The sequence below is a fragment of the Hemicordylus capensis genome, chromosome 4 (genome assembly GCF_027244095.1).
Source record: "Hemicordylus capensis ecotype Gifberg chromosome 4, rHemCap1.1.pri, whole genome shotgun sequence".
Taxonomy (NCBI): Eukaryota; Metazoa; Chordata; class Lepidosauria; order Squamata; family Cordylidae; genus Hemicordylus; species Hemicordylus capensis.
The window spans coordinates 69,381,154-69,407,333 of NC_069660.1; the positions used below are offsets into that span (position 1 = coordinate 69,381,154).

Consider the following 26,180-nt stretch of genomic DNA (forward strand, 5'->3'; position numbering starts at 1 on the left):
TTGTCTTCCATGGAGATCATCTGCTCCCATCCTGAAACCTTTTCTATCTTGCAGCTTGTCTACGATGGGATTCCCAAAGGAGACCTCCACCAACGGGAGCTGCGTCTCAGTGTCCTGAGTGAAGAGGGCTTTTGGGAGAACATCCTCCTTGGGGAGGTCATTATCCGACTACGGGACCTAGATCTGACACACGAGAAGATGGGCTGGTTTAAATTGGGCTCTAGGAGCCACGGGACCATGTGAAGAGCAATAAAGCAGCCACAGTATCTTTGGATGGAACTACTCTGGCCCCATGGAAATCCCTGGAAATTGGTGCATGTTCCAGGAGTTGTATCCTGGTGTATCTGAAAGGATTTAGTTTCCTGAAAATAAGAAGGATGGATATATTGTTTCTCTGCAAATGAAGGGTTAATTTCCTGTGGAGAGTAAGCATTTTATGGTTGAGTCACAATAGGAAATCCTGTTATGACTTGAAATGGCTGCCGTAGACTTATCTTTTTATACATTTACCTTGTGTCAAGGGAGCAACAACTTACAGTGCGGGAGGGGTGAAATATTAAGGGTTATTTTTTCTCCCCTTTGGGATATTTTAACTGTTTTATAAAAAGTAACAAATAATTTGAGTCCAGATGGAATGGACATGGGACACTTGCTGAGAAGGAACTTTGCAGCGTGAGGTATCATCAGTGAAGTTCTCACCAGACTTTCTCAAAGGAGTGTTTTAATTTTTTTTTTTAAAGGAATGTGTGCAGAAGAACTAGGGGGTTAAGGGGGAAGATACCTGGGATGGGTATGAATGGTAGATTAAATCCTTATCTCTGGGATAGGAGCTAGTGTGCTCCAACTCAAGCCATCTTGGAAAATTTGCTTCCAAAGGAGAGCTGTGTAATTTGTACATGTGTAGACCTTACAATTTCTGATTTCCTGCTAGGAGGTCTGCTCTCTCGGACTAATATCTGGACTTGTCTGGGGAGGCAGAAAACAACCATGTTCCTCTTGATTCCAAACATTCACCAACAAAGGCCTTGACCATAGCAAGTGTTTGGGAGCTGTCTGTTATTTCCACCTTCCTTGCTTGCTGATCTGAATTGCCTCTTACATTTGTCTTGTCTTGGCTAATCTGAAGAGCTGTATCTGTTTGGGATGACTTGTGCTAAGTTTTGGAAGAGATAAATTGGCATGGACACAAGTAGGAGGCACTGACTGATCTCATTCCTTCTCGACTTCAGGGAACTGTTTTTTTGGAAAGAATTTTCCAACCCTCCTTGTAGCAGTCAGTCTCTCATGTATGGTCATTTCTTTCCAGGTTACCTAACTCCCATTGCCTGAAGTGCAGATTACATTAGCTAATCTTAAAACCTTTATAGATTAACTCTTTTAGTGTCACCACAGGCTCTTCTTCCAAGATGGTGGGTAGGAGACAGTGGGTCAAGACAAACTTGCTGGGTAATTGGTAAAAAAAGTAGCCTAGCATTTGTCACTAAGCACCAATGAGTTCTTGAAGCCTTTGTACGTACACACGCGCACACACATACACTGATTTGCAAGAACTCCTATAGAACAAGTGGCCATGAGCCATTTCTTTGTAGCCCTTTCTTTCGGAAGTTTCCCAGTATAAAATGAAGGTGGGTGTAAATTTACCAACTTTTTGTACCTTTTTCTCTTTACAGTTATAGAAAGATCAGTTTTAAATAATGTCCTGTTTGGAGATTGCTGTTTGCTGCCTCAGATTAAAGCAACAAAAGATGGGGCGGGTCATTCCACATCCCAAACAGGCGCCTTGCTATTTGCCTTTCCTCTTCTAGTCCTTGTTGAGCTGTTTGTTTACAGTGTTTGTTTACCCACCTTTGCTCCCTAACAGATGGAATGTTTCTGAGGATCGAGAATATGAACTAAAATATTGCACTTGACAGGCAATTAGTGTGGAAATCAGCTGAATCTGGCAGAGGGAGAACTAAATTTCCCTTTCCCTAGACTCAAACTTGTCTGAAAGTAGCATCTTATTGAATCTCTGCAGTGCTGCAGGTGGATTTCAGAGAGGCACAGCATATGAGAACCGTTCTTTGGTTCTGTCATCCATTCTGTAGGAACGGAGGTAGAGCTGGCACTTAAAGATACCTGTATCTTTCTCAGTTGTAAAATGGTGGCATTAAGTAAAAAATAAATAAAATGGAATGGAATTCTGTGGAAATAGTGTTGTTCTCTTCTGCGGCAAGCCGTTAAAAAGAAAGCATCGCCTTTTCAAAAAGATGCGTCGTCATCAATCCAAAATGAAACTGGTAAGGTGTCTTCTGATGCTCAGTTAAGAAGGATGGGCTGTGCAGCAGCAGCATCTGCCCTTGATTTCCATAGTTCAGTCTTAATGTTAGAATGAGCTATGTAATTAAGCGATGCCATGCAAATGACCAATTTCCTCTTGACCTAATCCTTCCTGTTTGGTTCCCACCTGCTTCCAAACCTACTGGCAACAAAGTTTGCTGATAACTGATGAAAATGAGGAGACTGAGTGCAGGATCTTCAGGAATGGGTGGCTCCCTCATCTTTGCTAGACTCTTCCCATTTCAGAGTTCATGCTGTGAAACTTTAAACCAATGGGTAGAGGGTATATGCTCATCCACATTAATAAGAAAAATAGGTCCTTCATTAGTGATGCAAAGTTTGTATATACATGACACAGCGGGGCAAATCTAATATTAGATGAAGATATCCAGGAAGCAGCCTTGTATGGAGTCAGACTATTGGTCCATCTAGCTCTGTATTGTCTGAACTGACTGACTGGGGCTCTTCAAGGTTTCAGGCCAGAGTGTTTCAGCCCTATCTTGAGATGCCAAAACCTGAACCTGGGACTTTTTGCAGGCAGAGTGGATGCAAGCAAGAGCCCCATCCCCTAACCTTAATGCACAGTATACACTCCTATGCAATAGGAAGCCTATTCCTGAACAGTCAAACAAACACCATTTGTGCATATAGATTTAAAAAAATGAATAACCAAAGTAGCTAGGCAAGAGAGAAAGCAGGGAACAGGTAGCCAATGGCTTGCAATCTGAAGCATCCCAATTCCACTAATACCTAGAAGTACACTGGAAGAATCCAGTTGCCACTGTTTGCTCACGTCACAGAGCTGTTGCAATAGCCATGCAATCTGTGCTGGATTTGTTGTGTTACCTGGTAGTTAAATTAACACACATACAGTAATTAAATAGACTTGGGTGTTGTATCGTTGTACTAATGACAGGACATCCCCACAATGCTTGGAATGCCGTGGAACATTTTTGAGGCCACAGTGACAAAGTTGGATACAGCCTGTTAAGCAAAGGCTGGTGCTGAGGAAGTTGAGATGGATTGGACTTGTGGGAGTTTGGAGCATTATGCAATCAGGCTGAGGCTGTTTGGAATTCTGCTGCTGAATGTGTGATGCAAATAAGAATGTCCAGGGAGCTGTTAGGAAGAGGTGACCAAATTTCCTCCTTGAGTTGCCAGGTTCCATACCGAGACAAATGCACTGCATGTTTTAATGGTTGTATAGAAGGGAAACTGCAGTTTCAGTGACTAATATTCTCATTTTTGTGCAGTTTACTAGATGTACAATACCCTTCTCCTATATGAACAAGCAAAACCACTAATTAATACCTCTCACCACTATTTTATTTAAAAAACATTTATGCTGCCTTTCTACAGCACAGGCACCAAGATATAAAATAACAAAAATCCAATAATCGCAACTAAAATAGCAAAACTCATTACACCAAAAATGGGACTAGCAGAAAGCGACATAACTATTACGAAGAACTCTCAACATCTGAATGCCCTTCAGGATTAAAATGTCTTCAGTCCTTTCCGGAAAGAGAGAAGTAGCTCTCTAGTCTACATCATTTCTGAGAGAACATTCTAGAGTCTGGGGGCAAAAGGTGGTAGACCCAGTTCCTGTTGATTTTTGTCTTCCTTTAATGAAGGTACTCTGAGCAGGACCTGTCATCAATACAGAGGAAAGCAGACCCTAAGGGTCCCAGGCCATGATGGTAAGTACTATTAGGAGGGGGTGTGCATCTTGATCCCCGTTCCATTTTGCTTTGCAGCAAATCTAGGGGCGACTAGTCCATTACCAATTAAGTGACCTCTCCCCAAATATATATAATTAACTGAGAGCTCATGTTGCTGTGAAACTCCTGAGCATATCCAAAGTGCAATCTCCAAGCCTGGAGATGCAACTGCAAACAGGGAGGCTTGCCGGGCAGACTAAGCACAGCTAGTAACAGTACCAGCACCTTGAATTCAGCCCAGAAGTGAACTGACAGTCACTGGCGTTCCTGAAAAACAGGCTGAATATGTCCCAACTCCTGTCGTCAGTCAGGAGACCAGCAGCGCATGGTACAAGCTGTAGCTTCTGATTAGGAGAATCATAGCAGGCAGCAGCAAATTCACAAACCATTGCTCATTTGTATATGCATACTTATTAAAGTAGTACACATTGAAACAAGTACGTTCACAACATATAATTTCAAAGTGCTTACTCTCAGAGGTAGAATGTAGGAACATAGCTGCCATATACTGAGTCGGACCCTTGGTCCATCTAGCTCAATATTGTCTACCCAAACTGGCAGCGGCTTCTCCAAGGTTACAGACAGGAATCTCTCTCAGCCCTATCTTGGAGATGCCAGGAATGGAACTTGGAATGTTCTGCTCTTCCTAGAGTAGCTCCATCCCCTGAGGGGAATATCTTACAGTGCTCACACATCAAGTCTCCCATTCATATGCAACCAGGGCAGACCCTGCTTAGCTATGGGGACAAGTCATGCTTGCTACAAGACCACACCTCTCCTAGAACAGATGGTAATATTCAAATACTTGTGTGGTCACACAAACTATCAGGCTGATGTAAAACTGGTCAGGTGACAATTATGCATCAAATGTGCCCCCTCACTTTGTGCACAGTTGAAGGGGACTTGTATATTATATAAATCCTATATTATGCAATAAGCTTGGGTGGACTGTAGTTGTCCAACAAAGTTATCTCAATTTCTGGCAGGGTTTTTGCACCTTTTATAGCTGCATGATAGAAATTCAACAAGTGTAACTTCTCAGCATAGAAGATGCAGTGATGGGGAAAGCTGCACATATTGAAGTTCTGCCTGTTGGTGCATGTATTCACAGGTTCCTGTTCTCTGCCAGGGAAAAAAAAACAGTGGAAACCCTAATGTAGAGCAGCTTTGTAAGACATGCACATAAGTGGTCTAAACTTAATAATACAGTTCTTGGGCTCTCTCTTTTCCCTACAAATACTTGAGATGTCATTATGTGTGTTGTCAGCATGTGATATGTATGAGCAGGATGCCTGTAGCATTAACATAATTGGGTGGAATTTCCTAATTATGAGAGCTTCAAACATACACGGCATCAAACACAAACCAGGATTGTGACATATATACAATGAAGTATGTTAAAGCAAAATCACTATATGTAATTCATTTAACATTACACCGCAGTGTTTTGAATAATTGAATTCAGTGTGTGTGTTCCTACATACGTGTTAATAAGCAAGGTTGGTTTTTTTAAAACTGCCACCAGAAAGAAAGACAATTCTTGGTACAATTTTGGTGTAGCAAAAAACTCCACATCTGACAGGAGCTTTTTATTTTTAAAGGACATGGATTGAAATGGAAGGCAGAAAAGCAATACGAACACCCCTCTTGGAATTTGTTGCTTGAGCATTGATTCATGCTAACAGTGGTCCTGAAAATGTGCACTGTTTGTGAGAATTGTATGTGTGTGAGAGAGCTACAGCTAAATCTTGTGAGTGTTAATGTGTACACACATTTGCACCATTCACAGGATTAATTTTTATTATCTCTACACCTATTCCTGGTGCAGCAACTAATGGTGGAATTCATAAACATGATGAGGATGTAGTGCAGTCCTATACTTAAAAAAAGCAAACTGGTGTACAATCTGATGGAAGCCCCTTTCTGTCAGCAGAACTTAAGACTCCTCCATTGTCTCCACTATGCCAGTGCAGCTTTGCCAATTTATTTTACCTATTTTACATGTTATATCTCACTCTTCCTCCAAGGAACCCAGAGCGGTGTAGATAGTTAAGTTTCCCCTTACAATAACCCTGTGAAGTAGACTAGGCTGAGAGAGAAGTGACTGGCCCAGAGTCACCCAGCAAGTATCATGGCTGAATGGTCTCCTCGGTCCTAGTCAGGCACTCTAACCACTACACCACACTGGATGGTACTGCCAATATAACTTCAGCCAGAGGAGGCCCCAGAACAGAGTGGAGACAGGAGTGTGTTATGGGTGAAGTAGAACTGATTTACACAAACCCCATGCCATTTCCTCCATGGACACACCTCTGTTTACTGAGCATCTTTTAAATTATATTTTTAAAACATAATTAAATCTCACCTTTCTTTCAAAGGTCCTTCAAAAGCAGCTCTATCTAGAATGTGTCACCATAATCCAGTCAAGTTGGAACAAGGGCATGAATAACAATAGCCAGATCTAAGCCAGCAATGGAAGCAGCTGGCACACCAGCTGAAGTGGGTGGGGGCAAGCCACAGCTGATACCTGGGCATTCAGGTACAACACTGGGTCTAGGAGATCTCCCAAGTTGTGAACCTGGAGCTCCAAGGGGAGTGTAACCTTGTCAACAAAAGACTGATAACGCATTGCTGACTCAGCTGATTTCCTGATTTGGAGAACCTTTGTCTTGCCCAGATTTAATTTCAGCTTATGCCAATTCCAGAGGTGGCCTAAGTCAAAAGCATCCAGTGAAATCAATGGAGAGCAAAAAAAAACAAACCACTGGAACAATCCCGCCTCCTCCTATATCCATATTGCCTGCTGCGCCACAGTACATAAGGTTCAGAATAACTGCACACAGTCACAGCATGCCTACCCTAGTGTATCAACCACTGACAGGAAGACCATAACTCAGATGACAGAGTGCATGACATGCCTGCGCACAGCATGCATGCTTGAAATGTGCAAAGGTGAATCCTAGTGGTGGGAACTATGGAGAAAAGGCACTTCATACAAACAGCCTGCTGACCTTAGAACGTATATGGGAAGAACACTTGGCTAATACTTGCAAGCAAGGAGGACACTGCTTCATGGGCACTTCTTTGGCAGCACCTCTCTCACTCACACCAACCATGCATTCCGGTTTAGAGACCATGTGCTACTGCCACTGCACAGTGCCATGTTACTTCCTCTAGGTGCCTGCTCTCTGCTGGCAGCTCCCCAACCAGTGCAGAGGACTGGATTATCAACATGCCCAGGAGCCACATGTGGTGCCCACAGCAAGCCCATCCATCAGTGCTCTGACTGAAGAGTGCCAGTAGATCAAGACACTGGTATCAATCTGCCGAGGAAAGATAGCTCTGAGCAAGGAAGCAGTGAAATACAAGCAATAGACTTGAAGAGGGACAGTCAAACTCCACTTTTGTCCCTCGGAGCCCATCTCTATGGGCAGGATTAATGCGGGGCTGCACAACGTTTATTTTTTTATTATTTTTAATTTTTTTTACATTTTATATCCCACTCTTCCTTTGGACTGCAACTCCCATCCTCCCCAGCCACAGTGGCCAGGGATGATTGGAGTTATAGTCCAACATCTGCACAGGGGCTGAAGTTGTGCAGCCCTGGATCAATGTAAGACACATTACCAGCTAACCAAAACAGTCATTTAACCCATTGGGGTGCATGTTATCGTTATGCAGTTAGGCTATAGCGTGTTCTTAAAAGCAATGTTGAACAAATTAACCAAAATCTATTTAATTTAAAAGTGTAACTTTCCACAGGAAGTCACACATTTAAAGTCATACCTCTCCCTTTATTTTCAGTAATATTAGAAATATGTTTATTCAAAAGCAAGTTAAAGGAACCTATTTCCTAGCATATATGCTTGTACAGCTTCCTGAGTCTAGATATGTTTATGCAGAAGTAAGTCTCCCTGCATTCAGTGAGTCTGTCTTCACAAGTAAATGTGTACAGGACTGCAGCCTCAATGATTCTTTGCTTTCATTTTCTCATTGATGATCTATTACAATTGACCTGACTACATTTCTGAGCACAGGAGACTGAGAGAGAACAAGGGAAGGCTGTTGCTTTCATGCCCTGCTAATAAGAATCCAGAATCTTTATTCTTTATTTACAGTCACTGACCAAGAAGGCCCTGCTGATTAGGTTCTCAGCTGCACATGGAAACGGAATGATGGATTAGAAAGACCTTTGCTCCATCAGAGTCAATGAGATAACTTAGGCCAGCAAAGGCTCCACTTGTGCAACCAACCTTTGACACCATGGTTACTACTTATCACTGTTTGCAGAGCCGCTCAACCCTTGATACACTGTTTGGTAGTACATGTTATACTTTTCTACACTTTTGCTTTCATAAGGATGTTTCCATAAGGTTAAAAAAAGGCAGGCTTGCTATTAAACCATAAAGAAGTACTGCATAATTACTGTAACCATATGTTCTTTATAAACATTGCCTGCCTCAAATAATTTGCTTATCCAACCAGAAAGAATGAGAGAACTTGATATGATTGCCAGGCTTTCTCACACACATAACTTTTGCCAGTATGTTTTGTTTCTATGGAAAAGAGAAAGAGGAAATAGAAGGTGTTAGCACCCTGACTGGGGCCATTTGTAATGCTGGAGAGGACCCCTCAAAATCAGGCCTAATTATACCATTGGATACATGGGAGTCTCTGAAGCAGGGTAAACTCAATGGGTCCTCCAGGGATCTGTACTGGGACTGGTGCTTTTTAATTTATTCATAAATGATCAAGAAGTTGGGATAAGCAGCGAGATGGCCAGATTTGCAGATGATACCAAACTCTTTCGGGTAGTGAAATCACAAAACAGATTTTGAGGAGCTCCAAAAGGATCTCCCCAAACTGGGTGAGTGGGCAACAAAATGGCAAATGCGGTTCAATGTTGGCAAGTGTAAAGTGATGCACATTGGGACGAAAAACCCCAAATTCAAGTATACGCTGATGGGATCTGAGCTGTCGGTGACTAACCAGGAGAGGGATCTTGGGGTTGTGGTGGACAGCTCATTGAAAGTGTCGGCTCAATGTGCAGCAACTGTGAAAAAGGCCAATTCCATGCTAGGGATTATTAGGAAGGGGATTGAAAATAAAACGGGTAATATTATAATGCCCTTATACAAAACTATGGTGTGGCCACACCTGGAGTACTGCGTACAATTCTGGTCACCACATCTAAAAAAGGACATTGTAGAACTGGAAAAGGTGCAGAAGAGGGCAACCAAGATGATCGGGGGCCTAGAGCAGCTTTCTTATGAGGCAAAGCTACAACACTTGGGGTTATTTAGTTAAGAAAAAAGACGACTGAGGTGAGACATGACAGAGGTCTATAAAGTAATGCATGAAGTGGAGAAAGTGGATAGAGAGAAATTCTTCTCCGTCCCACATAACACTAGAACCAGGGGTCATCCCATGAAATTGATTGTCAGGAAGCTTAGGACCAGCAAACGGAAGTACTTTTTCACATGCATAATCCACTTGCGGAATTCTCTGCCACGAGATGTGGTGACACCCAACCACCTGGATGGCTTTAAGAGGGGTTTGGATAACTTAATGAAGGAGAGGTCTATCAAGGGCTACTAGTTGGAGGGCTGTGGGCCACCTCCAGCCTCAAGGACAGGATGCCTCTGAGTACCAGTTGCAGGGGAGTAACAGCAGGAGGGAGGGCATGCCCTCAACTCCTGCCTGTAGGCTTCCAGCAGCATCTGGTGGGCCACTGTACTGTGATAAATAGGATGTTGGACTAGATGGGCCTTGGGCCTGATCCAGCAGTGCTGTTCTTATGTTCACTGCCTTGAGACCTAATTATAGGCAGTATATAAATTTGCTAAATACATACATAAAGATCAGTTAGCAATCACTACTGGCTGAAAGATTACAATTACAGTAATTTTAAAAATACTCAGAGTTTAGTGGATGTGTTGCAGCAGAAAACTAAATTACCTCTGTGTATGCCCATTTTCAACAAAGATTGTCCTGTAAAATTGTATCTGTGATGGGTTTGGAATAAAGCTAAATAAAAAGATTTATTTATTTACATTTATATCCCACTCTTCCTCCAAGGAGCCCAGAGTGGTGTACTACATACTTAAGTTTCTCGTCACAACAACCCTGTGAAGTAGGTTAGGCTGAGAGAGAAGTGACTGGCCCAGAGTCACCCAGCAAGTCTCATGGCTGAATGGGGATTTGAACTCGGGTCTCCCTGGTCCTAGTCCAGCACTCGAACCACTACACCACGCTGGCTGGATTTGATGTTGAATTCATAAGATTTATAATTTATAACAATATAACAAGTAGCCAAGAAGCACATCAGAGACTGAATTCTCAGAGCTGCTGCGAAAACAAAATGGCCAAGTAATACTTGGCAGTTACTGAGCACATGAAGAGCTTGAAGCAATGCAACTGGCAGACCTGCTAATGAGAGAAAAGTGGTGTTTGTGGGGGTTTTTTTAAAGAATAAATTAGAAGTATGTTTTGACATCCAGAATCTATTTCTGAATTATTTTAGCAAAGGTAGCAATGTTGTCTTGCTTCCTTTGCTAAAATAATTCAGAAATTAAGACTCCCCCATCATCAGTATCAGTCAGTAGAATGTATTAAATTCTCTTGATACCAACAGGTAGGAAGAGCTTTTTTACTGTACTTGGGGTTCCTGACTGCAGTGCAAAGTGTTTCTCTTAAGTCTCCAATAAAATCGTTAATGGGTTAAATTCAGAAACACACACAACTGAAGCGGCTGATGCAACTGTTGGGCGGCAGCAGCGGCGTATCCAGTTACCAAAGTTCCTTCTCAGGGGGGCGTGATCATGCTGGAGCGGAGACCCAATCACCAGCCGTCAACTGCAGCCTGCAGTACCCGGATGTTGCTAGGAACGCGCTCACCCCCCGCCCCCGCCCCTCTCGGCTTCTCTCTCTTTGGCGAAAGCGGGCCGACTTCTTCCTCTCCCAGGCGCGTGCTCGTGAATGGGGTCTCCCACCCAGCGGCTTTGCTGCTGTAGCCGCCTGCCGCCGCCATTTTGTTGCTCTCGCCTTACTAGCCGCCTGGGCTCCTCTACAGCGACCGTCGGGTTTCGCCGAGCTATGGAGTGGCCTAAACCAGGGGCAGGTCGCCGCTTCCTTAGCAATCCCGCAAGCGACACAGGCCGAAAGAAGCGGCCGGGCTGCCTGGGACAGAGGCGCTGAGGTAAGAACCCAGCCCGGCTGCCATGGAGCCGAGAAGCCAGCGAGAGCAGGCGAGCCCTCGCCTCGTCGCCGGCCCAGCCGAAGGAGCCCCGTTCTCGTGGCTGCGGCTCCTCTCGCAGCTGCTGCAGCGCCTGCTGCCCAGCCCGGCCACCCCGCTCCTCTTGCTTCCGTCCGAGGCTCACGCGGCCGACCCGCAGCCCTCCCTGTCGGTGTGGGGGGCCGCCGGGCTCGCTCCGTTGCTTGCCGTCCAGCACCACTTGGGCCTGGTCTCTTCCTCCTACGTGCTGGGCGGCGCCGACGAGAGCTCGCTGCCGAGGCCCCTCAGTGCCTGGGAGGAAGAGCTGCCTGACCCCCGGCACCTGCGCTCCAAGCTGCCTGGGATCCTGCAGCAGGTACATCTGCGGGGAAGCAAGGCCAGCCTTGACGGGCCGGATCCCGATTATGGCTATCATAGTCTGGAAGAGGAGCAGCAGCAGCAGCGGGATTTGGAAGTCCTGAGAAACTCGGCGCGGTCGCCTGCGGATGAGTGCCCGGAAGTGCATGAGCGCCGAGACACCGGCGGGCACCCTGCGGGAGGCAATCCCTGTGCTGGGGAGAGAGCGACCGAGGCCAGATCCCACCCAGATGAGGACTCTGATCTCGAGGAAGACCTATCTCCTGTGGCAGCCAGACCTGCGTGCACCAACAAGCTGATAGATTATATCCTCGGGGGCGCCTGTAGCGGAGAGGAGAGTGCGGGAGAGGAGGAGGAGGACTGGGAGGAAGAAGATGAGGAGGGTGATGATGGGTTTGACAGTGAGGGCTCCCTTTCGGAGCCGGATACCACCGGCCAGGATGGGGAGAGCATTCACTTGTGGAACTCTTTCTTTAGCGTCGATCCTTACAACCCTCAGAACTTCAAAGCTGCTATTCAAACTGCACGGGATGCACCCGAAAAGGAACCTCCCGCTGACTCGGATGAGGCAGAGGCAGGAGAGGATTCTTCTTCGTGGACTGAAAGTTCTGGCGAGGAGGATGAATGGGAGTCCAGTAGCATAGATGAGTCAGAAAACTTGAAATTGTGGAATTCATTTTGTAACTTGGAAGATCCTTATAACCCTTTCAATTTCAAGGCACAATTTCAGACTACAGAAAAGAAAGGGAAATGTGACCTAAAAGGACCATCGGGATTAGGCTTTGGGCCTTCTCAACATAGTATCTATCGTAGTTGTCAGATGCACCTGATTGAGAACCCTGACCCTAGGGACAATGTGAGGTGTGGCATTATTTCTATAAAAAAGAGAACAGAAAAGAAAAAGGTATGTTTTCTACATGTGTGCGTGCGTGTGTGTGTAAGAGGCATCCTTCAAATATTTGTATATCACAGATTTATCCTGAAGTAGGCCATCGGGCTGGCTTACAGCACTGAAAAGCAGAAGAAAGCTGTCTGTACCTGATAAGACTCTGGAGATAGGTTTGCTTAGAGCCTACACTCTTGAATTTGGTAATGTTATACTGTTGAAATTGTTGATTTGAATTTGGTAACTCGCAATAAAATATCTATTTTATTCTTTTCTAGCTAATTGAAAATTCTACACAGAATGGTATAATTTTGGTCAGGACTCCACTCAGGTGTATCAAATGGAAAATGGGAATTGTGCTGAGGAGCTATTATAGAGAGCCATGATGCTTCATGTACTACTTTTTAAAACACTGGTTATTAATACTAGTGTTAGAAGAAGCATGTAAAAACATGATGTGGAAATCTTTGTCCTTTCCATTTTGCACTGTGAAGTCATTATTTTGAAGTACTATATGTACCTGGTATGAAATGAATAAATTGTGCTCTATGATTATTGGGAGATGCAATGCTTCTCTGATACGAATGTGTAGTAATCCAAAATGGAAGGCTTACACATGGGAAGACAGGCTAAATGATCTTGGCTATCCTTACTAGTGACCTACTATTTAAGGTTTGTTCTTGACTGCTGCTCTAAGGATTTTCCTTGCTTTCAAAGTCTTCCATAGCTGCATTGTAGCCTGTTGCTGATTTCTCAAGAGTGGAGAGCTGACTCTTGCGTGAGCACCAGGCCATGCTTTACATGTGACCTCCCTCTCAGTGCTCACAGTTTCTGCTAAGACAAAGGTTGCAGTTCACCCACTTGAATTTATCTGAGGCAGCAGTTCCTCACCCACCTTTAGGACTGATGTGGCACTAAGCTGGAAATGCTACCAACTAGTGCAGAAGTGTATGTGTTGAGCAACCTGATTCTTCCAACCCTATATCTGTTTGGACTAGCAGTGTCCAACACATTTACATGACTTGCAGGTGTCTGGAACATCCTTAAATACCATTATGCTATGCCATGAACTAGCATGTGGCTCTTGAAACGGTTTCATTTCATTGCTTCGTGCTTTATTCTTTCAGTAATTCTGTTGTGTTCACCCTTCCTGTGAAAATGGATCTTTAATAGTCTTTGAACATATAGCAGTATATATGTTTCTTCTTAATCAGAAACTGCTACCATTTCACAAGTTGAATGTGGAGTGTCCCTTAAGTAGGGAATTTTGAATTGTACATGCAACTAGTTGTGTTTATACAACTATGTTACTTTCCCCATGTATTACATACCTTAAAATTAAAATTTATTGCAGTTGCAATAAATTAAAGAGAGAATTTTTACAGAAGAATTGCTTTCTTCTAGAGGAGGAAAAAAGGAAGTAATTCAAAGCTATTTGAGAAAATGACAATTGCTTTTCTGTTTGCTGTTGCAAAATACATTCATGGATAATGACAGACAAAATAAGGATGGACTTCACAATAATACAGGAGAGTGACAAAGTTACTAGTAAAAGCAACTGTTAAAAATGCTGAATTAACATAAGTAAAACTGAACAACTAATATGCAATTTGACATGGTTCAGAGAACAACTTGTTATGGGGTGTCTAACAAAGTTTATTTCTATTATTGGCATTGCACATTGGTGTTTATGTGCTCTACCACAAGACAATTAATCATGTGGATGTTGATCTCTAAATTCAGGTGAATTGGGGTATAAAGACTGAAATATTTTTACTTGCTTCTGTGGCTTTCTGTTTACAAACTTATAATTGCTTAATTTTGATATGCATAGCAGTACACTGTCTAGATTTCCATGGATTGTTCTTACTGCTTGTTAAACATGGGATTTCAGAAATCTCTTGAGCCATGAAATTAGATATTTTAGCCTCACCGCCCTGTAAATCATTTGCAGTGACTCTTCTCAAAACAAATTTTAAACCCCTTGTGCATTTCTTTTAGTGACACAGTAAATGAACAAGGATCCATATGCAATATATAGCATAATGTTACATGACCTGGTAATGGTACCCTAGAGGATACCTTAGAATGATGTAAAAGGCTCGAAAGGATAAGGCACAAAGGGAGAGGCTGATGTAACTATTCAGCATGCTTGTGCCTCAGCTTTTGTGTGAAGGTAGTTAAGCATTTTAAGAGGCCTTTTAACACAGACATCCCTGGGTTAAAAGAGGTTGATGTGAACTTGAATTTAATTGCATTCTTTGTATATGGGAGTGATTTGGATTGGCCTTAGTTATTTTTATGAGGAATTCTGGTGTTAAACTAAAATATTCTAGACGTTAAATGCCCTAAATAGGTATACAGTGTAATTATATACATGTTTGGAAGCAAATTCAATCAATTAAATTTTACTGCTTTAATATAATTTACTTCCTATTAAGCTTGTTCAGGATTGGAGCTTTAGTCTGTCTTAAGTTGCATTAATATGTGGCTCAAGAACCACTTATGGGATGGGGGGGAAGTGGTTAGCCATGTTCCAAAAGAAACACTAGGGTAGGGCTGTAAAACCTCAGCCATCCAGCTGTTGCTGGACTACAACACGGTTTGATGGGAGTTGTCCCAACATTAGTAGGAGGGCTGAAGTTATGCATCCCTACCTTAGCGTAAGCCACCTAATGGCATAGTGGGGAAATGACTTGACTAGCAAGCCAGAGGTTGCCGGTTTGAATCCCGGCTGGTATGTTTCCCAGACTATGGGAAACACCTATATCAGGCAACAGCGATATAGGAAGATGCTGAAAGGCACCATCCCATACTGTGTGAGAGATGGCAATGGTAAACCCCTCCTGTATTCTACCAAAGACAACCACAGGGCTCTGTGGTCACCAGGAGTTGACAGCGACTCGATGGCACACTTTACCTTTACCTGAGGGTAATACCTTTATTAGAACCAACTAAACAGTTGCAAGAAAGTGAGCAAGCTCTCAAGGTCATCTAAACTTTTCATCAGACTGGATGTTCAGTGAAAAAATAAAACCTGGAAAAAATAATGCTGCTGGGCAAGCAGTAAAAACCCTACTCTGCATTTTTTTGATAGCTTTAAAATAGAATAGAGGCGATGTAACAGGTGTAATTAGGCAACATTGCTCTTCCTGACATAGATGATTAATACTGGTGTTGGGAAAAGCTGCAGAGTGTGAGACTGGCTTTCAAAAGTGCCTAGCTTGGCTCCCAAAGACATCTTTTGAAAAGAATGCATTCGGAGCAATGATGGTTTAATTGGGGGAAGATTTCATACCACGTGAAAAGTGTGGATGTGAGTTTATAGTACTTAGTATGGAGTCCAGTGTCTTATAAGTAGCAGGTATACCAAGAGAGAGTGTATGGCTGCCCTTCAATATGCTCCTTAACACATGTTTGCTGGTCTCGTTTGTACACCCGAAATCATATTGACCACATGAACATAGAGTAAAATATGCATTCTACAAAGGAACATCTTGAAATATATACTTTCTCTTACCAAGTGATAAGTAGGCCATAAAGTATATACATGCAGATGCCTCATTAAGATTTTACATTTCTATATTTTAAAAACTGTATTAAAACGAGACATGTTTTTCATTAACTCATTTTCTCTTTTAGGTAACCTTCTGTGAAGAAGTTACTGAGTATTATGTGAGCAGTGAAGAAGACCGGAAAGGACCCTGGGAGGAACTTGCACGTGATGGGTGCAGATTCCATAAGCGAATTCAAGAAACTGAAGATGTGATTGGATATTGCCTAACAATAGAACACAGGCAGCGAATATTTAATAGACTCCAGGAAATGTGTTACGAAAGGCTTGATATCTTCTAGCACCTTAATAAACTATAAACAAAAAGAATAACACATTTTGACACATGTGAACATCTTAAAAAGAGATCTCCTTTTTTCTATTAAAAATGGCAGCTGCCTCCAATAATATAAAACTGGGAGATGGAAGCAATTTTAATGCTGCATCACAATACTCTGCCAACATATGTTGCTTGTGTGTGGATGTAGTGTTGAAAGAAATTTTGTTGGGTATAATCAAGATTGATTAGGGCAGAACTGTTCCTGTATAAAATGGAGTGTGTCCATTTTGGCAGAAGCCAGTCCAGAGATGACTCTTTGCTATATATGTGTATAAGAGTGTGGAATTTTGCACTTGTAAAAAGAGAAGATACTTTGAAAGTATATTTTTGGGGTTTGAAACCCAATGATGCAGTTCTGATTTGAAGTTTGCAAATTGAAGTTTTTTCTCTTGTCACTTTTTTATTTGAACTTGTGCATAATAGAACATTGAAATGTTCTAATTGTTCCATGCAGCTGCAGTGACTTCATCTTACTTTTCATTCTGCTGTCTACCCTTTAAATACCTAGTCTGTAACACTGTTCCCTCTAACAGGGTTCCCCAGATGTTTTCCACTACAACTCCCAGCATCCTCAAATGCAGTGGCCTTTGGCTTGGGATTGTGGGAGTTGTAGTCAACAATATCTGGGAATCCCTGTTAGAGGGAACGCTGGTCTGTAATATTAAAAAAAAGAGAAAAAGACCAGAACATATGTGCTCTGTTGCATTTTGGTTTTAAAGGACCTATTGGTTCTGAATCTTATGTAAAAGCCTATTTTCCATTAGTTTTTCTGTTGCATTACATTTGCAAACTGCTGGTCTGTGATGGTCTAAGTTTACCTACTACCATGAAAGTAGGAATGTAGGAAATTTTCTTCTGGCTCTTTGTGTCAGACTAACGGAATATTGTTTGGTATTCCAATCTTAAGAATGGGTTACTGAAATTCTACAGCAGTTCTACTTGTTCTTTTAAAATAACTTATAAAGCACCTATAGTTAGCCAGACACTGTGGAAATAATGAAACTTGCAGTTAAATCAGTACTCTCGAACACATATGTGCCCACACTTATGGAAAATATAATTGGTAGTTGCTCAATACTTGAGTGTGATATTGACCAAAAATCAGTATTATTAATTCTTCATATATTTTATCCTTAATGCATTACTGTGGTGATTTCTGAATATGAATGTGATATGTTTATTGGTCAGACTACATACTTTTGAACTAAGGAGTGGGAAGCATATTGCTTTGATTCTAAACAATTAATGTAATTACAGAATTGATTTGCAAGCTTTAGTTTCCCTGAGCTGCTTTGCTCATTGAATGCTTTATTTTATATCATGTTTTATATTGAAAGGATATTATTGAAACATGTTGGTACTCTGAGGTGCACTGCTGTAGAATTTCATTGAGCTGTAACAAGAATGCAGTCCTGTGTACACTTACTTGGGAGTAAGTCATCATGAACTCAGTGGAACTTGGTTTACAAGTAAGTATTCATAAGATGAGGCTGCAGAAATTATTATATTGAACACATCTTTACACTCTGGTATTGTCTCTTGCTAGTCATCCGCAGCTTATTGGGAAGAAAGAATATTCTGGCTTGGAGCTTAAAGCCCTAAAAACCTCCAAGACAGATTAATTTGACTTCAGGAAATCTTCAAATAATCTTCTACATGGATATTTAATGGTGCTAAATATGGCAATGAATGATGTCTTTCAGTTTCAACTGAGTAGTGCAACATGGAAGCCTAGTACTTCTAAAACTTTAAATCAAAACCGTAATTACCAGAATTTTATTTTTATATCATTTTAGGAAGGAAAAGTTAGAGCTTGACAACCTTATAAATTCAATTTATACAGATTTAAATAGATTTGATTGGATCTCATTGAGTTTTTATATTTAAAGGTATATTTCTGTATATAACAGCTATTTAAAACTAATCTGTAAGATGTAATAAAGAAACTTTGCAAGTTAATTTCAAACCGTCTTGAAGGTTGGCCCTACTAAAAGCATTCATGCATAACTGCTGCAATGGAGTGATACAAGGCATTGTTTTGTATTTAAAGCTGTGCAGTCTTTGGCAGATGAGGGGTGTGTGTGTGTATGTGTGTGTGTGTAGTGGCTGGATGTGAGGGATGTATGGTTAGATCTTGTTCTCTCTGTGCTTCTACCACAACTGCTGAGAGAACTTTAAAGCAGCGGTATTGTGGTGAATTGAATAAGTTAATTTATAATATCCTAAAGTACCAAGTTGGGGTGAACTTAGGTTAACTATCTCAGCACTCTGTTAAACTACATTAATAAAGGCTATAGGTGCATAGAAGCAAATGGCCTCTGGGGTCCTTTTGAGAGGCAGATCAGCCAAAATGTGGCTGGCCAAGTTTGCATCCTTATGTAATATATAGCATGTTGAGTTTGTAACAATTGATAATCTTGTATCACCTCTAAGAATTTTCTGCAGGAGATTTTCACAGCATAGGCACTTAAAAGTTGGTGCCTAATTTCAAGTGTTCTGATTCTTACTGTTCTCAACCCTTTCCTTCTCCCTTCCTAACCATGACTTCCTAGAAAAATAGCTATCTTCTTTATATATATTTCTCCAAGGCGTACCTGTCGCTGATCCCATGCATGGCAGCTCTTGCAAGAGTTTGCAAGCAGCTGCCTGGATAGTGACGGGGGAGAAGGGCGGGCAGGGAGGGAAAGCGCTGGCCAGGCCAGCCCGCAAGGGAAAGCAGACTGGGAGGAGGAGAAAGGACTGGAGCTGGGGGGGGGGGTGAAGATGGGGAGGAGAGACAGGAAGAACTGGGGCGCAGATGCTCTGTGCTGGATCAGCTAGTTTCCTAGGAACCACTTTGCATATAATTAAAAGGCTATGGTTAATAGCTTGAGTCAAATTCAGGAAGAGTTTTGTTGGCACCTCCACACCTGCTGAGCATGTAGCTTGTAATCTCACATAAATTCAAGTTTACCTGAGTTCTGGTTGCTGTTTCACTATTATGGACAAGGGTTTTGTAAAAACTGAGTTGGGAATAAAGCTCTGAAGATTCTGAGGAACAAGTACCTTGCTTCAGTTACAGAAATCCTTTCATTTAGCAATGACTTATTCTGTCAGTGACAAATAATTGACGAAGTCAACTTGAATTCTACATATATGTATACATTTACTTAATTACATTTATTTTGCATAACTTGCCTTGTTAGTCCCTATAACTAGCAAACAAAGTTGTGCAAGGCACTGAATACTTCATCACTGGCAGGTCTACTGATCACTGCCTCCCTTCTGAGATTCTGATTGTGTTCACAGTTGAACGGGCTGGTAATTTTAAAAATGAACACTGAATTGCTGAATTTTTCACTTAATATCAAATCTGTGTCTGATGCAACTGTAGAATGCAAAGTATGTGTGATTAGGGTAGCTGTCAAATGTCCACTGTTCATGTCATCCTCCTAACTTGTCACTGCATTCAAATTAGCAAGAATGCTATTAACAGAATACATGTTCTCAAGTTTTTCAGCTAAAGCTCAGCTGTAAAACAATTTGTTTCTATCTAGATTGTGCGGTCTTGGCAGTGATCTGGATTCAAAATAACTAGATAAGTCAATACCTTGTTAATTGCTGTATAGAAATATTTTCAAACTGATGTTAAATTCATAGGGGAGGGATGTGAGTGAGGTCCAAGGTTAGTAGACTAGAAGTGGAAGCCACATGACAGTTGAGGTGTAAGTAAAGATCTTGCTGAAGACATGGTTTCTAAGAAGGAACAGAGAGAGAAGAGTAGTAGACCAATGTAAAGACCCATGGAGAGGTAAGTTTTCACATTCAAGAGGGATGTGCAGTCAGTGCAGAAGAGCTGCTTTTTTGGAGAAGGGTTTACAGGTAGGCACAAACGACAAATCTTAGGGGCTAATTCACACATCACATTTTAAATTCAACTAAAATATAAAGTGGATTATGTACGTGTGTGTGTGGACAGGCATAGTAGAGCCAAGTTAGACTGTAGCTCTTGGCCAAGTGTGTGCAATGGCCCAAGATATTCAAAAGGAAAAAAAGTGCAAGGATATGCCAACCTTGGCAAAGTCGGGGGAAAGAATAGTTCACAAAAGTGTTGCCAATGGCTAAAACAATAAAACTTGACTTACTCAAGGTTGTATGGTGGGGCTCCTCCAACAAGAGATAAGGGAGAAGGAAAATAGCTGGCCTGCTGATGCTCAAAATCACCATTCCTGGATTCTTGCTGGCATCTCCTCCCTCTGGTATGAGCTTTGTGGAGTGGAAGTAGGATGCAGGTCTATCTTTAGGTGTATGATCTGACAACCTTTTTCACTTCTTCTGAGCTGTTCATAGCTAGGGGTGACTAAGGTTAAGGTTCTCCACACTTCACTTCTGAATAGGCTTTACACATAAAGCTGAAATTAATAATAGCAAATGTCAAAATCCAAATTTAGATTTGGAACAATCTCACATTCAAGATATAAATATTAACTTGAAAATTAAAATGCTTTAGACTTGGTGTCTCTAGATTGCCAGATTTCGAGCATGAAATATTGCATTAATTATTTTAATGTTTTGCTTAGTGTATTTTTATTTTTCCATGGTATAGGGAGGTCATCCTCAATGTGAAGGATTTATCAGATTTTGCATGCTCCAAGACAGCACCAATCGAATTTCAGACTGGCTAGTTCCTAGGCAAAGCCACCTAATGGTGCAGCGGGAAAATAGCTTGACTACCAAGTCAAAGGTTGCTGGTTTGAATCCCTGCTGGTATGTTGCCCAGACTATGGGAAACACCTATATAAGGCAGCAGAGATACAGGAAGATGCTGAAAGTATCAGATCATTTCATACTGTGTGGAAGGAGGCAATGGTAAACCTCTCCTGTATTCTACCAAAGACAACCACAGAGTTCTGTGGTCACCAGGAGTTGACACCGACTTGACAGCGCACTTTACTTTAGTTCCTAGGCAAGATAGCTGTCAGTCAATCCCCAGTTCTGTTCCTGTCTCACCCTGTTAGACAGCTCTTGGTTTGAACTCCTGCTCAGAAATTGCTTTACTTCGAGCATATCAGGCTAGTTATCCCTTCCTTCCTTAATTTCTTTTCTACTGTGAGCAAGGGTGGGAAGGGAGTCATGTTTATTATCAAAGTCTCAAACTGATATTTTAAAGCTGAAATTTGGTTAATTGGCGCTCTTGGTTTTCTTATTTTTCAACTTGTTTCAGCTTTTAAGTTGATTCCTGCTCATGTCCCCTTTCTTATCTGGTTGCTTTTCTCTTGTCTGTTCATCCAGCACTAAAGTTATTAAACCTTGCCCTCTTGAGGTATTGGTCATCTTCTCTCACAGTATGGAACTTGCTCCTTTTTAGATGTTCAGATCACTGCTTTTTACCTTGCGAAATTTAAAAAAAAAATCTTATCATGCATTTACTTCCCATTGTTGTTTCTCTTACTCATTTTCTCCCTGTTCATACAAAGTTTTTGTTTTCCCCCTCCTGTCTCATTTTTCTAAACGGTGAGCCTATGGTCAGGGACCAGCCCACTAGAGTGTGCTGTCATAACCTTTAGATACTTCTATTAAAATATACTTTCATCATAGGATGTAATACAGATTTCATATTTGGAGAACACTTAACAAATACTTAAGTATCTGTAAAAACATAGGAAAAGCCCTGCTGGATCAGGCCAAGGCTTATCCAACATCCTGTTTCCCATTGTGGCCCACCAGATGCCTCCGGGAAGCCCACAGACCGAGAGATGAAGGCATGCCCTCTCTCCTGCTGTTGCTCCCCCGCAACTAGTAATTTAGAGGCACCCTGTCTCTGAGCCTGAAGGTAGTTTCGATTGATTAAGATTAGTGGTCATTGATAGACCTGTCCATGAATTTATATAAGCCTCTTTAAAAAACATCCATGCTGGTGGCCATCACCACATCCTTTAGCACTGAATTCCATATTCTCCCTCAGTGGGAGTGTGTATCCTATGTTGGGTTGCCCTTCCCACCTCTCAGACAGGGCCAGTCAGAAGCCAGGTTTGTCCTGCTGTGTGGAAGGGTCTATCCCCCTTGGCCTCCATTTTTCACCCTCTCTGAGTAGGAGCCTTTTCTCTTCAGCTTGGCGCAAGCACTTCATTTAATCCTTTTGATTGTCCCCACCTCACGCCCTCCCCTTTTGTGGATTAACTTTAGCTGTGAGTCAGGCGGGGGTAGACAGAGTTCAGTTGATTTCTCAGCCATTTTCTTTGCTGGGATACATGAGCTTGGGTCTGCTGCTGCATTGTGCGGCTGCTCCAACATGGCAACACAGCAGCGAGAGAGACGCCTCTCTCTCCCTCTCTGAGGACTCCCATGTTGCCTTGATTTGCAAGCAGGAGTGGCTGCTGCTGCCACCACTGAATCCACTCCTAATAAGTCTATGGAGGCCCAGTCCCTCCATAAGGCTTCAATCAAGGCAAAGTCTGCTAAGAAATGGCTGAGGATCAACCCTGGCCAGAGGAACTTGCCGGCCTTGCAAACGGAGCCTGCCGGAGCACATGACCCAGTACCCAATCGTCTCACCTAAGCACAGGGCTCTTTGGATGCATAGCTAATTTTGGTGCTTGGGGTCTCTTGTGGCCCACAGGGAAATCTGGTCCTTGTCAGGATGGGTGAGTCTGTGCACCCCCAGTAGTTTCCACAATTGCATTGGCTCTGGGCTGGGGGAAGAGAAAGAGGGACAGAGAACGAGATCCCAGCACATATGCTGCCATGTTGGTACTCCTCTCAGAGATCATTCTCATCGGTGGTGAGTGTATCCTCGCCTCCCTCTCTTCGTCTGGTCCTACTGCCCTGTACTGTAGGGTAGTTTCCTTTCTAGGTGGCTCGTTCTCTCTGGGCTATTGCAATAGTGATATGTTATATTCCTTGAGGATTTCCCCCCTTTCTCAGGATATCTGTTGTAGTTTGGTTAATGTTAGTCTAGTTTTTCTCACCGGAGCATGTTTTTTTCAGGAGCTCTTAAGGCCAAGGGCAGTAGTCCCTCCAACATGTCATGACAAGTTTGGCTTCTGATTGTCCCTGTCTTGGAGCAGGTGGGAGGAGCAACCCAACATAAAATACACTTCCTACCACTGAGGAAAATTACCTTTAAGTTGAGTGTGAATGTATTGGGTTAATTATACTCTGTGTGAAAAAGTACTTCCTCTTCTTGGTCTTACATTTCCTGGCAATCAGTTTCATGGGATGACCCCTGGTTCTAGTGTTGTGAGAAAGGGAGAAAAATACCTCTATGCATTCCACACCATGAATAATTTTATAGATTATCATGTCTCCCCTTAATTATCTTTTTTCTAAACAAAAAAGCTCCAGATGTTATAGCCTTCCTCCAAGTTAATATGTGGAAAATATCTGACACTGAATTTACCAACTGTTTTTTAAAGTCATTTCATTTTGCTGTATTTATTGGTAGCCACAATGGTGGTGGTCTGTGGTCTTGAACAATGTCAGAGGAACATCTGTCTCTATCTAATTTGGTCAAATCCTTTACTGGAAAAGTATGAATGACATTTGTATTAGAGAATATCAGGGCAAACTGGAGAGGATGAATAAAGCATCTCAGTATCAGAATATAGGATGTTGTGTTTATGGGGGTGTCTTTAGGGTCAATTGATCTAGAAGTTAAGTTCTATAATTAGAAGAATTACATCAACTGGGAGAACAGATTTGGGTAAATAAAACAATGGGTTAATCATTGCATCTCGTGATGAAAGTGGTGGTAATATTTGGCAATGGAAAGACTTTGGGCCATCTGCTAAGAATGCTGTCACATAGGTTTCATTCTTCAGACAAATGTGTCATCTGGGGTTTTGAGCAACTAGGCTGTGAATGATGGCTGTTACTCATTGTTTGCTAGCTTTTCAACTAAACATTGATAGCCCTTTTTTGTTTCCTTCCTACACACTCACTTTCCCCCCGGCAGTGTTCCCTCTAACAGGGATTCCCAGGTATTGTTCACTACAACTCCCAGCATCCACAGCTGCAATGGCCTTTGGGGATTATGGGAGTTGTAGTTAACAACATCTGGGAATCCCTGTTAGAGGGAACAGTGCTCCCCTGGGCCTATGATGCTGGCAATTTTGAAACTAAGTCAGAGGTTTCAGTGTTTTACCAAGACCACGAAGCAGGTTCGTGGAACTCTATGTTCAGATTTTTATCTGGTACAAATAGTCCAAGAAACGGATTACAAAAAAAATAAAATAAAATCTGAAAGTTGCACACTTGCACATTTACCTCAAAATATGGAATGGACAGGGTACCCCAATATGTTTAAGATACTGCCAGGCCACACAGATAATTGAAACTTGGTAGGTATAATTAAAGATACACTAATACCAGAAAAGTGTGTGTGTTTCCAAGACTCTAAAATGTCTAACAATTTGAATTAGCGTCACTAATTTTACCTCAGACCAGAATTCTGAGCTAGGCTGTACATAGGACAGAAATTTGGAGTGTGGAAGTTCAATTTATTCATATGCTTGAATCAGACTTGAAAGTTTGATTTTGAGGAGAGCTAATCTTGTGGTAGCAAGCATGAATTGTCCCCTTTGCCAAGCAGGGTCTCCCTAGTTTGCATTTGAATGGGAGATTTCATGTATGAGCACTGTTAAGATACTCCCCTTAGGGGATGGGACCACTCTGAATGTTCCAAGTTCCCTCCCTGGCAGCATCTCCAGGATAGGACAAGATTTTTATATAGGACAAGATTTTTTATTGAACCAACAAACTACTAAAGCATATAGTACGTTACCAAAGCACAATTCTGTACAAAGTGGTTGTTTGTACATCATATATACAAAGGTTTACACACAAGGATTTGGTAACCAACAAGGTTAAAAAGTATATGCAGGCAGTACTGTAATGGGCAGGGATTTCAAGGCACATCAGGCAATGGGGGGGAGGGGGGTTTACGTCCAATGTCAATTTCCACAATTTGTCCCATTGCTGTTTAGGAGAGATACACTTGTCTTTCTGCACATAACCACACAATCTTTTCCAGAAGAAATTTACTATCTTATCCACATGAACCTCTTGGTCACGTTTTCCCTCCCTGTTCCTGTGCAAGAGCATTGCATAAATGACATACAGGTTTACTAACCTAATTAGAAGAAGGGGAATTTTACAACTCCCTAGTATGAGGGCACCCGTTCCATCCTGTTTCTTTGAGGGCTTCTTTCTGGGACCCCGAAAAGAGGTTCTATCGCTCAAACCCAAGGTTAGTTCTTCCCAGGTCTGTTTTTCCAAATCGGGCCACTCTAACAGCTTGCTTACTCCCTGCCACATTCTTTTGGCTACCACACACTCTTTTAAGAAATGTGAGTGGGTTTCCCTGAATGTTGTGCCTAGCTCACTAGCTTTCTGTTGGCAGGTGATTTTGGGACACTCTTGCTAGTCCTCTGGGAGCCATGGCTTAGCCGCGTTAAGCGGCCGTACTTGGTGGTATAAACGCTACCTCATTTACCATAAATGGAAAGGGACCTTTTTCTCCTTAAAGAGAGCGCTATGGTGATCAGGTTGCAACAAGTACTGTGAAGTGCAGTGTTTTAGTGTTTACGTTCTAAATGGGTTTTTAAAAGGCCACTTCTAGAATCTCTCCCTAAATTGTTTTCCTTCGCTGCTTAACCGAGTGCACTGGGGGTGACAGGTCAGTCCAGATGGACACTGCTTTCTGATACATGGCAAGGCTCCATTTCTTCCACATGTTGATTTTAAGAAAAAGTAATTTTTTCCTAATCTGTCCAATTTTCCCCAAAATATTT

The 26,180-nt window shown here is 42.2% G+C and overlaps 2 protein-coding genes across 7 annotated transcripts in view; both read left to right on the forward strand.

Moving 5' to 3' along the window:
* The window catches only part of PIK3C2B (phosphatidylinositol-4-phosphate 3-kinase catalytic subunit type 2 beta), a 148,779-nt gene extending 146,588 nt beyond the window's left edge, over window positions 1–2,191 (forward strand). For all 6 annotated transcript variants that reach the window (XM_053247859.1, XM_053247860.1, XM_053247857.1 and 3 more), the window contains one exon: window positions 55–2,191. In XM_053247859.1, coding sequence (XP_053103834.1) covers window positions 55–243 — 189 coding nt within the window. In that variant the 3' untranslated portion in view covers window positions 244–2,191. The remainder of the gene's footprint in view (window positions 1–54) is intronic.
* An 8,755-nt stretch (window positions 2,192–10,946) lies between these two features.
* PPP1R15B (protein phosphatase 1 regulatory subunit 15B) lies at window positions 10,947–18,369 on the forward strand. The gene is made up of 2 exons (XM_053249942.1): window positions 10,947–12,535; window positions 16,160–18,369. The coding sequence occupies exons 1-2, from the start codon at window positions 11,261–11,263 to the stop codon at window positions 16,370–16,372; spliced, it is 1,488 nt and encodes a 495-aa protein (XP_053105917.1). The 5' UTR covers window positions 10,947–11,260; the 3' UTR covers window positions 16,373–18,369.
* The last annotated feature ends 7,811 nt before the right edge of the window (window positions 18,370–26,180 follow it).

What these genes read in the sequence shown, in the direction of transcription:
- PPP1R15B (XM_053249942.1), top strand. Translation starts at nt 11,261, where the DNA reads ATGGAGCCGAGAAGCCAGCGAGAGCAGGCGAGCCCTCGCCTCGTCGCC. An exon ending in AGAGAACAGAAAAGAAAAAG is followed by an intron (nt 12,536 to 16,159) that starts GTATGTTTTCTA and finishes TTTCTCTTTTAG; the next exon opens with GTAACCTTCTGTGAAGAAGT.